General features: G+C 32.7%; 1 protein-coding gene across 1 annotated transcript; it reads right to left on the bottom strand.

Annotated features, from left to right (window-relative positions):
• Positions 1-658: 658 nt before the first annotated feature.
• Positions 659-3,332, bottom strand: LOC143555644 (auxin-responsive protein IAA7-like). Its single transcript, XM_077045167.1, has 3 exons — positions 3,063-3,332; positions 1,608-1,855; positions 659-969 (listed from the first exon to the last, which is right to left on the bottom strand). The coding sequence occupies exons 1-3, from the start codon at positions 3,218-3,220 to the stop codon at positions 893-895; spliced, it is 483 nt and encodes a 160-aa protein (XP_076901282.1). The 5' UTR covers positions 3,221-3,332; the 3' UTR covers positions 659-892.
• Positions 3,333-17,011: the final 13,679 nt, after the last annotated feature.

Raw genomic sequence — 17,011 nt, 5'->3', positions numbered from 1 at the left:
TAAAATTCTTGGATTTATAAAATACTTGTCTACTTTTTATTTTTTTACGTTTATATTATTTAAGATTTAATAACATGATGTTCAAGGTATGTTAAATATTGATGTTAATTCATTTTCATAACTTATTAGATATAAACTCTTATTTAAAGTGATTAAAATTTTAATCAGTTCATGTTATAGAAGAAGAGGAAGGTGGTGGGGTGGGGATCATCATCATCTCTGTAGGCCTAAGAAAAATTATGTATATGTTTTTTGAAAAAAAACTATGTATTTTTAATATTTAATCTAATTACCCAATTGATTTAAAACCAATTTAATGAAAAATTTTAGTAAAACCCAATAAATTCATTTAAAAACTTTATTGTTTAAATCTAATAAAAGAACCTTTTTATTTAAAACACAAACTTTTTTTTTATTCGGCCTAAAATTTTTAAATAATTCTTAAAAACGGCTCTGATTACATGTCATCAAAAACCAATAAACAATTATCTACATTGTCTCTAACTATGTGATGATTGTCCAAGTTATTGACTTTTAGTTTGTTTTACTCCATGGGCCATTAGTGTATGAGAAATACTAGAAAAGCCATTAAAAAGTGAGACACTATATTTACCCCAAAGCTTTGTTTCCTAATTAAAGGTACACAAAGACTAGATATTATTCCATTCATTTTAATAAAGACCATAATTGTCAAACAAAACAAAAGCTAGCTTCAAATTTCATTTACCAAAACTATGGTTCTGATGTAGCAATCATCCTTATTTCTTTACCAACCTCAGACGTTGAATTGCCTTTATGAAAGATCCGTCAAAACAAAAATCAATAATGTGTTAAAAGAAAAAAAAATATATTAATAAACAATAACATCAAAACCAGAATAATTAAACTGAAATTAACCCCAAGGAACATCTCCGGCAAGCAACCAGTCACCATCTTTATCTTGATAAGTAAGCTGCACATCTTCATAACCTGTGATTCAGTTGCCAAATTAAACTATAATTTAACAAAGTTTGTTAGAAGTTAGACCAGACTAAGAGTAGGGGTGCAAACTAGCCGAGCTGTTCACGAGCTACTGATCGATAAGTTCAAAACTAGCAGAGCTTCTTCAACCTCAAGTTTCCATTAATAAAGTTTGTTCACTAATCGAGCCCGAGCTTAAACCTTGTATGAGAAGCCAGCCTCAAGCTTGAGTCTTGTGTATTTTCAAATTTACCTAATTTAGACTTCTATGTATTAATTTCACACTACAGAGCTCAAACCATTTTGACTCAATTAACATACTACACGAGCTCGATCCGAGTTCAGGTTCAATTAAGGTTCTTCTCGAATATAAAAAAATTAAAAGAATATAAAAGTTGAGTTGAGTCTGAGTTTGAAATAACGACTCATGAGCCAAGCTCAAGCTTAAGAGCTCGAAATGAGCCTAGCCGAGCTCTGGCTCGATTCAGCTTGTTTACACCCCTTACTAACATACATATATAACTATATTAATAAAAAAAATGTCACATAAAATAATGAAAGTTTAAAAAGCTGAGGTGACACGTAATAGCGTTTTCCTATTCAATATTTTTTAAATATAATTATTAAACTAATAATTTGTAACCTACGTTTACCGAACATGGTGGCTAAGGTGTGCACAAGGGTTTGGTAGGATTGGTGCATATTAAGGTCAACCTTTCTTGCAATTCCCATGCCTTCCATGTGGACTTTGACGTACATTGACCTTGCCCCTCCACCGTCATCGTCACCGTCGTAGTCACCTTCACCACCACCACCTCCGTTTCTGATTTTCGGGTGGCAAACTTTCTTCCTACATAATTTCAACGGCGGCCATCCGATAGCACCACCTTCGTCTCTAATACAACAATTGGACGTATATAATTCTTATGACCGGATCAAGTCATTATTTATAGGGAAAATTTTCTAAAATAGACTGGTAAAACAAAAAAATTAAAAAAATAAGCAAGGAAAAACAACTTGGGCAAGTTTTATAAAACAAAGGCGTTGTCTCGTTAAGCACAGCTAAATAACATTTTAGCCTAACGTTCAAACTCATGAAAAATGATTAGACTAAAGTGCTACTTAGTGTTACGTAACAATATTATGTGACTTTATTTCATTGGGTTCCTCAAGTTTTGAAAAGTTGTTTTTGCTAACCTATTATCGTAAATTTTTTGATCCTACTTGACCGTTTTAAAACTTTTTCCTTATTTAAATGCTTGTATGTTGGATATATTTTATTCTTTCTACGTATTTTCTTTAAAACAAATTACAATTAGTAGAGAGAAAAAACGAGAGTTCAAACAATATCACGAGAATTGCTAATGTTACATATTTGCCCTAAAAGTTTCTAAACTCTTTTAGAGAAGCAGATTAGAACAAGTAAACACATTAAAAAGTTTTTATATGAAAACTCATCTAACCCATTTATTAGAACCGTTTAAACCTTAATCATGACCCATTTTAACTCAAAAACGTTCAGATAGATGACTGAGTTATACATGATGTGTTCAAGCTACGTGATAGTGACGGACACAAATAAATCTTTAACCAGCCAAAAAAAATCTATCAACTGCTAACCCGACATCATCACCACATCTACTTATGGTAACTGATATAACACAAGTTTAAACTATTAGTATGTAATACTGTAACCACAACACAAACTTAAAAAAACACAAAACTAACAATACAACACCACATATACACGTTTACGTTGTTAGTGGTTGGTAGTAATTATTATTATTTTTATTCAATTTTAAATGGTATTCGTATTTATTTACAAGTAAAAAAAACTAAACCTACAATCTTTTTATTTATTTTTTTCAAAAGTAACCCTATGCCTATATGGTTAGATTTAAATGAATTTATTATACAACCTTTCCTCTTTGAGATATTTATGATAAAATTTAAGTGGACTAATTTAGTAAAGTTACACATGTATATATCCATGTAATTTTGTAATTTCAAGAACATTAACAAGATTTTAACCACGGGAATCATCATTGATAAACACATAAGATGAGATTTAATTAATCTCTAAATTATTATTATTTATTTACCTGTGTTGCACAAAGGTTGAATCCGACTGCACTTCATCATCAGCATCACAATCATAAGTTTTGTTCCAGACAAGAAGAGGCAGCGTTCGAGGAACACGAGAACACGAAGACACAGATGATGATGATGAAGAAAGACTAAGGCCCAGATGAAGTTCCATTGTTATCAATTGAAGAAGGGATTAGATAAAGACAGTATCATCATGGTTTATAAAATAAAGATTTGGGTATGTTGTAGGTATATATTGAGACCAGTGTGTATGTATATGTAGAGAGAGAAAGCAGTGAGAGGAGGCAAAGCATTAGATTATGGATGGGTGTGTCTGGGGGTGTTTCACTCTCTCTCACATACTAAATGTCGAACCATCACGAGAAAATAACGTATTTATGTCCTTACCATGCTATTATGTTCATTCCGTTAATGTCAACTTATCATAAATGTTTCAATATTCATGACAAATAAATACAACAAATAATTTAAGTGTTAAAACTTTTTCTATAAGTACTTCATATTTTAACTTTTATTACATCTAATATCTATACATGTATCTATATATACTGTATACATTACTAATTAAACTAGTTAGTGTATTTTTTTCATTCTTAAACGTTTACTTAATTACATGTGTGTTTAGTAATGCGTATGTTAACCGTGGTAAAATATACATGCATACGATACACATATCTACACACTTGTAGTTGTGTAAATAAACGGATTTTGTTTGCTTATATCTTTAGTATGTAGAAAAAGTGAATAAGCATTGCATTTTAAGTATTTTCTTGTACTTAAAATAGATTTTTAAATATGAAAAATGAATTATTTGATTTGTTTAATTCTATTCTCACAAAAAAACTGTCCTACGCGTAGAAAACTCTTTCATACATATAGAATTTATGATACTATGAGAACCAATTATGAAATTAAAAACCATGAGAACAAAATGTGGACCTCCCATTTACTAATGACCTTTTTTAACGGCATATCTTCGGTCAACTTCTTCTTCTTTTCGAATCCGTACATCCTTATCTTAATAAATAAAAACATTATTGTGCCACGTGGCCTATTACTAGACCACAATTTTTGAAATTTAAGCATTTTTAATTTTGAGAATCTGAAAATCTTTGTGCGCTGAGTTGTTGATCCTTTTGTCTACGTATTTCATAATCCTGTTTATTCCTAATCTGCTCTTGCGTCCCATCATTTTTTGTTTTACCAAATATTCAGGGTTTGTTGTAATTCCCGACTTTCTTCTTTCATAAATATTTCAAATGAACATGCACGGAGTGAAATCAAATTCAATAAATTCTATTTCGTCTGCAGAATTTAGGGTTTCTTCTTCCTTAAATCTTTCCTAGGAATGCATCTGTGAAATCAAATTCAATTAATTCAACTAAATGCTTAGGATTTTCTGCTCAACTGATTGTATATTAACTACGTATCAATATGATTTTTGGGTCTAAATTTTGGTTATATAATTGAAATTAATACTTTGTTACAATCTCTAATTGCAACAGATATTGTGTTCATAACTTATGGATCTAATGGTAAATAAACACATTTTGTTCAAAACATGGTACAAAATGTATATTTGAATCCTTTTCTTATGTGTGTTAATGCTATTCTGATATTATTATAGATGAGTGTTGAGACTCCGTTATCCGAATTTCCCATGAAGACATCGTGTTTTGGAAAGGAAAATTTTGCGGGAGTGAAGACGGTCTTTGATGGAATAGAATGCAAGCTTTCGCTTTCATTCCCAAATGATTACCTCTTCAAGCCTCCAATGTAAAACTAGTATTGGGTTGCTCCACCCTAATATTGATGTTTTTGGAAATATATGTGTCATTATTCTTTAGGTAAACCATAACCGTATAAACACATATATGTAGTGTTTAAACGTGAACATTATTGAGTTCCTTGCAATTTTCTAACTCATTGCTTTTGTGGTAACTGTTATATTTAACACATGTAGAACTAATTATATTGTTTTGAACATAATAAACTTTTATGAAAAACGGTTAGTTGTGATGTGAGAAATATTTTGGCTCGTTTCTATCCTAACTCCCGTTATAAATTTTTTTTATATTATTTGTTTCTAATAATAAAATCAAGCAGGCTTTAATTAACAAAAGTTTTAACAATTTCAAATAAAGTTCTTAAAAGTGTTTTAAAATAAATTTAAAAGCCAGTCATTTTGTAATGTATAATGGTAAAAAGATAAACGCCTTTCTAACTTTCTAGCTCCTCCACATCAATGCCATGTCATCTATTGCCTTTCATATTAATGTCATATCATCCATTAACCTATATTTAAACAATAAAATTTCTTAATTTTTTACAATAATCATATTTTTTTCTCTCTCTATTAGGCTAATCTCATTTCACCCTCTCATATTTTCGGGCTATGCTACCTCTACATTCTTATCAAACGTTTTCCGGTAAGTTTTAAAGTTGTAATAACCTTCTGATTGTTGATATATGCATTTCCGGCAACAACATATTTTATTCCGGTTATTGTGGATCTAACATTTTTATCTTTATTTTCATAGTTAACTGATTTTTTTAAAATCAGTTTAGGTTCTAAATCAAAAAAGGCCGATGAAGCTATAACAATGGATTTTTTTTACGGTTTTCCATTAAGTTTGTCCATTCAGTTTTTTAGGTAAGTTTTTCCGGTAATATTTTCCGTTAACTTTAATATTTCAGGTAATTTACCCGATTGATTTACGGAATATTTGATTTTAGTTTCTTAATAAAAACGGAGATACCATGGTTATTATAATTATTTGTTATTTTCCGGTAAGACATTTAAATTTTCCGGTTATAAAATAAATATCAAATGTTCCATAACATCAACATTAATATTCTACTTTATAATTTCAGGTGAATGTCACGAGTCATACAACCTAATTTCAATTTAAATTCTACGAAAAATCCGTGATACTATGGTCATTCTCACAATATCGTTTTTCCGGTAACACCTTTAAACTCTTCCAGTTATTAATTATAATTAAAATAATCCATAATATCAATATTCATATTCAATTTTATTATTTCAGGCTATTGTCTCACTCATATTATATAATTTCTCGGCCATTGATGATGACTTTATAAGATGTATTTTTCATATCAATGTATATTTATCTTTTTGCATAGTCATGTATATTCATTTTCATTAATTTGTTCATGTAGATCGGAGATGTATTTTTTTTTCCGACATGCGTTAATAAAATACATATTTAATTATCCCGTTAGTTTGACTTTCCTTAATTGTTTAAATAAACGAATTAACAACAATATTGTAATTTATATACTTTAATTATATACTTTAATACTTTAATTATCCCATAATTTATATACTTTAATTATACATAATTTATATAATAATAAGTTCCCATATATTTGAATTTCTAATTAATGTTTATAATAATGGTTTGACCAACATTTACATGGAATATATATACCACATTCAGATTATGTTTAAGGTAACATATTAAAATTATACTTTACAAGTATGTTATTATTTTTATTTTTGTTAAAAGATTACAAGTTACCGTTCATAGTATTACAAATTCAAAATTCGTTCTAAATGTTAAAACAACTCATAACTTCAATTCTTTATTTCTGTTTAACGTAATCGTATATAGTTTTGGTATATCATAAAAAAAATTAATTTAAAATTAATCATCCATAATTTACATAATAATAAGTTCTCTAAAATTAATGGTCCATAATCGATAGATAATAATAAGTTTACTAATATATATAAATAAGTGAATGAATGTATCGATTTTATCCATGGTATTTCTCTACATTTTTGGTATATGATTTAAATTTGAATTCCTATGTAATATCCATAATAATTGTTTGTCAAACATAATTGTTTCTATATATGTTTTCCATTATTATATTGATTATAACCGTATCTTAATAATTACTAAAAATTATAATTCAGATTATGTTAATTATTAAAATTATACTTTACAAGTATGTTATTAATTATACTATTTTTTGTTCTAAATATTTCAAAAAGTACTACTTTTTAAGACAAATCCACGAAACAGAAAATACACTCATTTGATTATAAAACATAATCTGCTACACAAATCTGAATGATTATAAAACATAATATGTGACAATAATATACTCCTTACCATAAATAATTTATTTCGGAATATTAGATTATAATTTGTGTATGGTATATCTCTACATTTTTGGTATATGATTAAATTTGAATTTCTAATTAATGTCCACAATAATGGTTTGACCAACATTTACATGGAATATATATCAGTAGGTTTTCGATTTAAACCGTATTTTTCTTTGGAATATATATGCTTGACTAACATATTAATGTCCTATTTATACTTTCTGACATTTTTGTATATCCAATTGTTTTTCAATATTATATTTACTATAACCGTATTTTCATAATTACAAAAAACTCTCATTCAGATTATGTTATATTTAGACATTATTAAAATTATACTTTACAAGTATGTTATTATTTTTATTTTTGTTATAAAATTACAAGTTACCGTTCATACTATTACAAATTCAAATTTCGTTCTAAATGTTAAAAAAACTCAGAACTTTAATTCTTTATTTTTGTTTACCGTATTTGTATATAGTTTTTAATTCTTTCCATTTTTATAAACTCATTCCTTAATATGGTTTGACCGAAATAATAACCTAATTATTTAATCATTACAATTTATATGGCTTGACTTTCTTTATTTGTTAAAAAAACCGAATGAAGTAGTTATAAATTAAATAAATTTCTGACCGATTTAAGTATTTTACCATTCACATTAAATCATTTATGACCATTCATATTAAATCGTTTTAAATTTTAAATAAGATTTACATAGTAAATATAACTTTCTTGAAATATATTAACACGATTTAAGTACTTTTAAATTTAAGATTTGCACTTACAAATTATGTCCATATAAAAATTAACATACATTTATTTTGACTATTGTAACATTTTTAATTAAATATTCTCTTACTATCCATTATTATGTTATTAAGAGTTACTAATAATGTTAAAAATAGTAACCAAAAATTTTTTAATGTTCTTTAAGTGAAACATAATTCATGCATGTTTATACATATAATTGTGTATTTATCAATAATAATAATTTTGAATTGAAGTATGTTTTAACCAAAATCAGATAATTAATTTGTATTAAGTTTGCTTCAAGCAAAAGAAAAAACAGTGGACACATTTGGATTTTAAAAAATGCATATATATTATGTTGACATTTTGAAATCAAAATATGACATTTTAAAATTAAAAGTTAGACCTTTTAATTCAAACATGGTTTGTTAATTTTTTTTAATATGGTAGGTTACTAACAATAAATATTTTAAGATGATAATATTTAATTCAAACATGGTTTGCAATAAATGTTTTAAATTAATGTGCAAATAAACACGTGTATTATCTTAAAGTAATAAATATTGCAGTTATTGATGTGTAATAAATATTTTAGATAAAGCTCATCTTTTAAATCAACATTGAGATAAAAGTTTTGTTGAATCGACATTGTAGAATTGTTCTATTGATTTGGAGACTAATTTCCTTTGTTTGCTTATTATTATACTAATGATATAAGTCATAAACTATTTTAACTTTTTGTAACATCCCGTTTTCTCGTTCCGGTTAATAAAATAAAAATATGAGTTATTATGAGTCGGGCCTGTGTTGGGTTAAATTGATATGAGTTATGGACTTGGGTTAAAAGGGAAAGAAGAAAAGACCGTGGGCTTAAGCTCATGACCCATCATATATAAACAATAATTAACCATTAATCCATTTATTTTACACATATTCCTTACACCATCCAAAACACACACTTAAGCTCTCTCTCTAGTTTCTCTTTTCTCTAGCCGAACCAAGAAGGAAAACCGATCCCGACCCGAGGTAATGATAGTATGATGTTGTATGGATCCAAACCCCTAGATATAGTTGCCAAACGATGAGCCGACACCCTTAAACCGTTAAACTCATGAGATCCGGGTGGAATCGGGTATAAACCGAACAAAAGATGATATTAGGGGTCACCCTAGCTCAGATCTGGATCGAACGGGACGAAAAACGGTGAAAAACAGTGGAAAACGAGTGAGATCTCGTTTTTCCGGCGACGACGGCGCAAGAAAGGCGGCGCTGGAAAATGGCTTACGAGGTTAAGTATGTTAGAGAATGTTTCTGACATTCTCTGACCTAACCCTAATTCGTTACCGGAAGTTTAACGAACTAGCCTAATTCGTATTCTGATTCGTTAAAGAAAGAATGACGAACTAGCCTTAGTTCGTGTCCAAATTCGTTAAGGAAAAGATAATGAATTAACCCCAATTCTTTATGCCTATTCGCTAAGGTCAAATTCGTTATGGTGACCAGTTCGTTATAAAATGGTCATTCGTTATAAGAACCAGTTCGTTATAAGGTTCAGTTCGTCTTAAAGGCCAATTCGTTATAAAGGCCAATTCGTTATGAAAAACAGAAGTAACGAATGAACCCCAATTTGTTAAGAATCGGGCAACGAACTAATAGTTTAATAAAATGACAGAATGATCCCTGGATTTTGAAAAGAATGATTTAATTGCAAAGAAGCCCTCAAACTTTTAAGTTAGTGAATAATAATAATTAAAATCCTAATGGAAAATGTGTTAAGACAGTTAATGGAAATAAAATATTTCCAAGCTGACCTAGCAGCTCGACCCCAGCCAGGGGCTCTGCCCCTTGGACCCTGCTAGGGGCTGCCGCCCCTAAAACCCCACTGCTAGGGGCGCTGCCCCTAGACCCCCGTTCGTTGAGGGTAATAATTAAACTAGAAACACGATATGGGTAGTGATAGTTAATGGATACGTGTAATTGTTATACCGTTAGTCGCACACAGCTCAAGAAAGGAATAACCATTAACGGTGAACGTAACCGAGTTCAGGTGAGTTTCTAGCCCCATTTCCTTGTTATGTATTCGGGGCTGTGTGCATACTCGATGTGATCGTTAATACACTTACCCTAAATGGTAAGTGTATGCCATGTATGACGTATGTGATAGTTATTATGTTATGAACGTGAATTAAAGCTTGTCGGTACGTGAATGGTCTTCAGAAATTGCACGTATTGACAAGGGATGTATGTATATGAAAGATTAATGTGCATGATAAATATATGAGCAACATATGTGTGACATTTGTCAAATTCGGGTCTCGATTGTATTCGTATTCGTGTTGTTTTATGTTGTAAACCGACCCGCTTTGTAAACCGAAACTCATGATATATAAAATATTGGATTTTTATGTTACCAAATCATTCCCATTTGTTTAATTTGAAAAACCCCTTTTACGGATTCGAAAACGGCCTTAAAACGAGCAAATTACATCAAAAACGAACTTATGGGCGCAAAACAAACCACAAAAGACGAGCTGGGCCAACCCCCCCTGAGCACGCCGCGACGCGCGACCAAGGACAAGGGGGAGGCCATGCGGCGCCTGGAGAGGTCTGCAACATTATTTCGTTTTTGTTTGTTGTTTAGTGCTTTGCTTGTTTGTTTAACCAATCTATTTTCATGCAAAACATAAAAGAGAACCTTGTAAAGAAGCCTTGACCCTTACCCTCTATATACACACCTATATCCTTCATTTTTACCCTTGCTCTTACTCCAAATTCTTTCTCAAAATTCCATAGATTCGAGGTTGTTATTTTAGTGTTCTTGAAGATTTGACTTCCAAGAGTCAAACCAAGTTTAATCTTTCATTCTATTTAGCTTATGTAGTCTTATTTATACTTGTTTATGGTGGTACAACATATATCTGAAACACACCCCTTGTTACATTTGGTAGTTACTTCTCCGACTCCGGTTTGTTAAGTTTCGGACCTCGTAAGGCAAGGCTTCATGGAGGACTTCGTGTTCTTGATATATATACACACACATAACTTGTTTGCACATACTAATCTTTTTTAACTTATGCTCTTTTTATATTTTTTGTCATATTTATCAAGTTCCATGATGGGGGTTTATAGAGACTAACCTCGGTTTAACTGTACATAGTCCAAACCGTGAACCGAACTTGTTACTAGTTTTGTTAAATAATTGTTTTAAACATGCTTTACGTTAGATTTAAGTTTCTAAAATTCATTTATACAAGTTCTTGGTTATTTGGGCATGTGGAGACCATCAAGGTACGTATTGTGAGATGGAAACCGAACCGACCGATTTTTACTCGCTTAAGACACACAAGTGTGTTTTTAGCTATCAAGACTTGTATATTTCTTTAAAAATAGTTTACAAACTGATTTTAATTATCTTTTTAAGTACTTGGAAATGTTGGATCCAACTTGATCTCATAACATAGTTTGGATCGACAAAACCGAACACTCGCTTAATGTACGTTGTTAGTTCTAAAACAATAGATCTACATACGTGGTTAAGTCATATAAAGTTTAACTGGGTTATCTCATAACATTCATTATTTTGGAAAGTTGACTTTGAGTTTGACCAATTTTCAAGACCCGAACCAACAATCCGAACACTCGTTAAAGACCCGTTTTAGTATCTTTGTCCCAAAGGAACTTGCATTTAGCATTTTCTCACCTTATTACTTAACATATGTTAAGTAAATATTAATGTTGGATACTTTAACCCGGTTTCGAGCAAACTTACATTTTTAAAGGGTTATTATTTTAAAGTCTTAAATAGTTACATTATAAACCTTGAACTTTAATTGTTTACTTTTTGCAACAATTATTTTATTTAAAGATCTTCAAGACAACCTTTCTAAATCCAAGACTTTCTTTTATTTAGGCTTCATACATTAACTCGTCGTTCCGGCAAAACTTCAAATTACCAACTTTTCAAGTTTATTACTTTTACGTGAGTACATTCATCCCACGTTTTCCATCTTTTGTTTTGGGGGTGACATTTCATACTTATTCAATTTAAAAGCTTTATATTTGAGTCTTAAACCGCAAACGTTATTGTATACTTTACTTAAATAAATGTTCGATTTGGTGTTCTATGCTTACATAATCATATGTTTATGTGTTTACCACTTTTGGAGGGTTGAATCATAAATCCGTGAACTATATGGTATTCTCTTATAGCACGGTGCCGTTAATGTATTCTTATTAATGACCTCATGAAATCCGAATCTATTTGGTATTCTCTTATAGACGGTGCCGCTAATTTATTCTTATTAGCGGCCCCCATATTATCCAAATTATTGCTATTTATTTGCTGTTTTGTATGCAAGATTGTGGCTTTTCTTATTATATGCATATTGTTCAAACTTATGAATTGATCACCAACCTTTGTGTTGATAAACTTTATTTTATGAAATGTTATAGGTTTGCATCTAGGTTGATTTTGGAGTTTGGAGAAGAAAACGTCACAAATACCTCTAGGATATTAGCATATATGAACAATATTTGATTTTCTACGTTTTGTTATATTTTGTTGTACTTGACTTATGAATATTTGGTTATGTGACATTTTCGATGTTGTGAAATGAAACGAGTTTGTTAAATATTGTCGCTTTAAATAGTGTCATGCGCTTATGAGCAATCGTTACATCCCGGCATGTTCCGTCTCCTTTGGTCGGGGTGTGACAGATTGGTATAAGAGCCTTGACAATAGGATAGGTGGTTATACGTGTTTACTCTATAATTGATTGTTCATATCGCATGTTATTTATTTATTAAGTTGTTTAAAATTCACCAATATCCTAAATGTTCACATACACACACTTTCATAGTATTTTCAAGGTATCCTTACCTTAAAACGCAAAAAAGTAGATTTTCATTATGTTTTATAGATTACAAGATTAACTTGGATCCCATTGTTTCAAATCCCATAAAGGTTGCGTTTATATCGGGTTTGTAGCCATCATGGAAAAAGAGACATTATAAAATGACCATTTGACAAAAAGATTCCAAGGATCGAAGGTGATTTACTTACCTTGGATGGTTGTGTTATAGTGCTCGTTTTCTAGGCCACAAATAATATGTCAATACTTTAAGTAGTCGAATGCGAGCGTTGCGGTCGCCATTCAAATTTTCGGTGTTAAAACAATCGAACTACTGTGGTTCGTAGACTAGTGTTTTGACATGACCTTGTATCTCGATTTATTGTGTTATTATCGCTATTTAAGTCAAAAACATGAAAAAGTCGCGGTGGTTCGTGCACATGTTTAGACTCCAACATGGTGTTTTATAAACTTTTTAGTATTGGAATATCAAGCCATGTTGGTTTATGCATGATTTTCCGACTCTATAATTCTCAAAATTTTAGATTTTCAAGCTTTAACCATCTCAAAATCTTTTACGTTTGTTTTCGGTTTTGTTATTTATAAACAAGGTTTTTTAATTTATCTAACACTAACATCTTCTCCTTACTAACTCTAGGATTCACAATCATAAACAAATTTGAAATCTTATTTTATTTTACACACCCTTACATTCATTTGTTTTTACCCAAAACTTATCCCATTTTCTTTATAAATTTTAGCATGCCTCCGCTAAGACGCTAACCGCGCAAGAACTCCACACGTCATATGGCCACTCTCGTCGCCAAAAAAATGGCCGCTGTGATTCCTGAACTTATAACCCAAATCCAAGCTACCCAACCCGCACCCGTTGTTGCACTCGTTGAACCCAAACCCGCAAATTACTTGTACAAGAAATTTACTAGTGCCAACCCGTCCGAGTTCCTTGGAACCAATTGTGCGACTACCTTGTTGCAATGGTTCGAATCCACCGAGAGTGTGTTCCGACACAGTGAATGCCCCGACGCGAAAAAGACAAATTTCGAGTCAAGCATGTTTAGAGAAACCGCTCTAACATGGTGGGGGTAGTGTTATGCACCTCCAAGGTTCGGATACGACTATGGCTCTTCCATGGGCTAATCTCAAGGCGCTTATGATGAAGAAATTCTGTCCCAAACACGAGCTCCAAAATCTTGAGGAAGAATTTTGGAACCTAAAACAAGAAAGTGGTGATAACGCCGCTAATTCACTCCGTTTTCGCAAGTTGAGCATTCTTGTCCCTCATTTGGTTACCCCAACCGAACGCGAAATTGATAAATACATTGGGGGTTTACTGATACAAATCCGTGACTCCCTCATGAGTAGCAAACCCGTGAATCTTGAGGACGCCATCACTTTAGCCGGTGCACTATCGGAAAATCATGTGAATGCGGATACTCTAACCCTCAAGAAACCGAGTGAGAAATCCAAAGCCGAGAACATGAGCACCATTTGTGTTCCATTCTTGAGCTCCTTAGAAACGAACGACTCTACGCCAAATTCTCCAAATGTGAATTTTGGCTCGAGAAAGTTCAATTTTTAGGACACATCGTAAACGACAAAGGTATTCATGTTGATCCCGCTAAAATTGAGGCCGTCAAGGATTGGAAAACTCCAACGACTCCCACGGAAATTCGATCCTTCCTCGATTTCACCGGATATTATCGGCGTTTCATTCGGAATTTTTCCAAGATCTCTTTGCCTCTTACCTCTCTCACTCATAAAGGGAAACCCTTCGATTGGGGTTTGAAGCAAGAGAAAGCCTTTTGTACTCTCAAGGACATGCTTTGTAATGCTCCCGTTCTAACCCTTCCCGATGGAAATGACGATTTTGTTGTATTTTGCGATGCATCCCATCAAGGCCTTGGTTGCGTTCTCATGCAACGAGGTTAAGTCATCGCATACGCATCAAGACAACTAAAGGTCAACGAGAAGAACTATACGACTCACGATCTCGAATTTGGTGCCGTCGTTTTCGCTCTCAAAATCTGGAGACATTACCTTTATGGTACGAAATGTGTGGTTTTTACCGATTATAAAATCCTTCAACATATTTTTGACGAAAAATATCTCAACATGAGACAACGACGATGGGACGAATTACTGAGTGATTACGATTGCGAAATTCGCTACTATCCCGGTAAAGCAAATGTTGTCGCTGACGCCCTAAGTCGAATTGTTAATGTTAAATCTGTTTTGCTTCTAAGCGTTGTTGTTCAAACCGATCTCCAAATCCGTATCTTCTAAGCTCAATGTACCTCCGTCGAAGAAGGTAATATGTACGACGAAATGTCATGTGGAGCCGAGCTTCAACTCGAAACCAAACCTGATGGTCTTTTGTACTTCTTCAATCGTTTATGGGTTCCCGATCGCGATGATCTTTATACTTGTATACTCGACGAAGCTTACAATTCGCAGTATTTCGTTCATCCGGGTGCAGATAAAATGTATTTCAATCTTCGTGCTACCTTTTGGTTGCCGGGTATGAAAAAGGACGTAGCGTTGTATGTATCTAAATGTCTTACTTGCTCAAAAGTTAAAGCCGAACATCAAAGACCTTTTGGTCTACTCGAGCAACTACCGATTCCCATTTGGAAATGGGAAGACATTGCTATGGACTTTATCACTAAATTACCCAACACCCAAAAAGGCAACGATATCATTTGGGTGAACATCGATCGATTAACCAAATCTGCTCATTTCATACCGATCCGTGAAAAGTATTCTGTCGATCAGCTTGCTCAAATCTATGTTCGGGAAATTGTGTGTCGACACGGTTTACCATTGTCTATCATCTCCGATCGCGATGCCCGTTTTACCTCTCATTTTTGGCGATCTATTCAAGAAGCTTTGGGAGCACGTCTCGATCTTAACACCGCTTATCATCCTCAAACGGACTGTCAATCCGAACGTACGATTCAAACACTCGAGGGTATGCTACGAGCGTGTGTTCTTGATTTCGGTGGGAATTGGGATTCTCAGATTCTGTTCATCGAGCTCTCCTATAACATTAGCTACCATTCTAGAATTTATATGGCTCCTTTTCAAGCTCTTTACGGTCGTAAATGTCGATCCCCGATTAGTTGGAACGAAATCTGTGAAGCTCAAATCACGGGACCCGAAATGGTCCAAGAATCTACCGATGTGATCATCAAATCTGTAAGAACCTCCTAGCCGCTAGAAGTCGTTAAAAGATTTACGCCGACAAACGGCGAAAACCGATCGAATTTAATATTGATGATCTTGTCCTTCTAAAAGTATCTCCTTGGAAGGGGGTAGTCCGTTTCGGAAAGAAGGGTAAGCTAGCTCCTCGTTTCGTTGGTCCTTTCAAAATTCTTGAACGTGTTGGGAAAGTGGTTTATCGACTTGAACTACCGCAAGAACTTTCTGGTGTTCATCCGACATTTCATGTTTCGAATCTCAAAAAGTGCCTAGCCGAGGGTAATCTCCATATACCTCTCGACAAAGTACATGTCGATGAGTCGATGATCATGGTTGAACGAACCGTTAAGATCATGGATCGCAATGAGAAGAAAACCAAGCGTAGTCGTATTCGGTTAGTCAAAGTTCGATGAGTCACGGCGTGGCGCGTAATTCACTTGGGAAAAAGAAGACGCACTGAAGAGAAGTATCCACATTTGTTTGCATCGTCGTCTTCATCTTAATTTCGGGACGAAATTCCCTAAAGTAGGGGATACCGTGACATTTGTCAAATTCGGGTCTCAATTGTATTCGTATTCGTGTTGTTTTATGTTGTAAACCGACCCGCTTTGTAAACTGAAACTCATGATATATAAAATATTGGATTTTTATGTTACCAAATCATTCCCATTTGTTTAATTTGAAAAACCCCTTTTACGGATACGAAAACGGCCTTAAAACGAGCAAATCACATCAAAAACGAAATTTTGGACGCAAAACGAACCACAAAAGACGAGTTGGGCCAACCCCTCCCCCCCTAGGCACGCCGCGCTGCGTGACCAAGGGAAAGGGGGAGGCCGCGCGGCACCTGGAGAGGTCTGCAACATTATTTCGTTTTTGTTTGTTGTTTTGTTTTTTGCTTGTTTGTTTAATCAATCTATTTTCATGCAAAACATAAAAGAGAACCTTGTAAAGAATCCTTGACCCTTACCCTATGTAT

This window comes from Bidens hawaiensis, unplaced genomic scaffold, assembly GCF_021521415.1.
Source record: "Bidens hawaiensis isolate Kalapana, Puna unplaced genomic scaffold, B.hawaiensis_p1.1 tig00018224_1, whole genome shotgun sequence".
Classification (NCBI taxonomy): domain Eukaryota; kingdom Viridiplantae; phylum Streptophyta; class Magnoliopsida; order Asterales; family Asteraceae; genus Bidens; species Bidens hawaiensis.
The sequence above is the reverse complement of the archived record's forward strand: the minus strand, read 5'-3'. Positions and strand labels throughout refer to the sequence as shown.

Excerpts from the sequence above, each read along its gene's own strand:
- LOC143555644 (XM_077045167.1), bottom strand. The coding sequence starts at position 3,220 with ATGGAACTTCATCTGGGCCTTAGTCTTTCTTCATCATCATCATCTGTG. Across the intron at positions 1,856-3,062 it reads TCAACCTTTGTGCAACACAG|AGACGAAGGTGGTGCTATCG; the intron begins GTAAATAAATAA and ends TTGTTGTATTAG. Across the intron at positions 970-1,607 it reads AGCCACCATGTTCGGTAAAC|GTTATGAAGATGTGCAGCTT; the intron begins GTAGGTTACAAA and ends ACTGAATCACAG.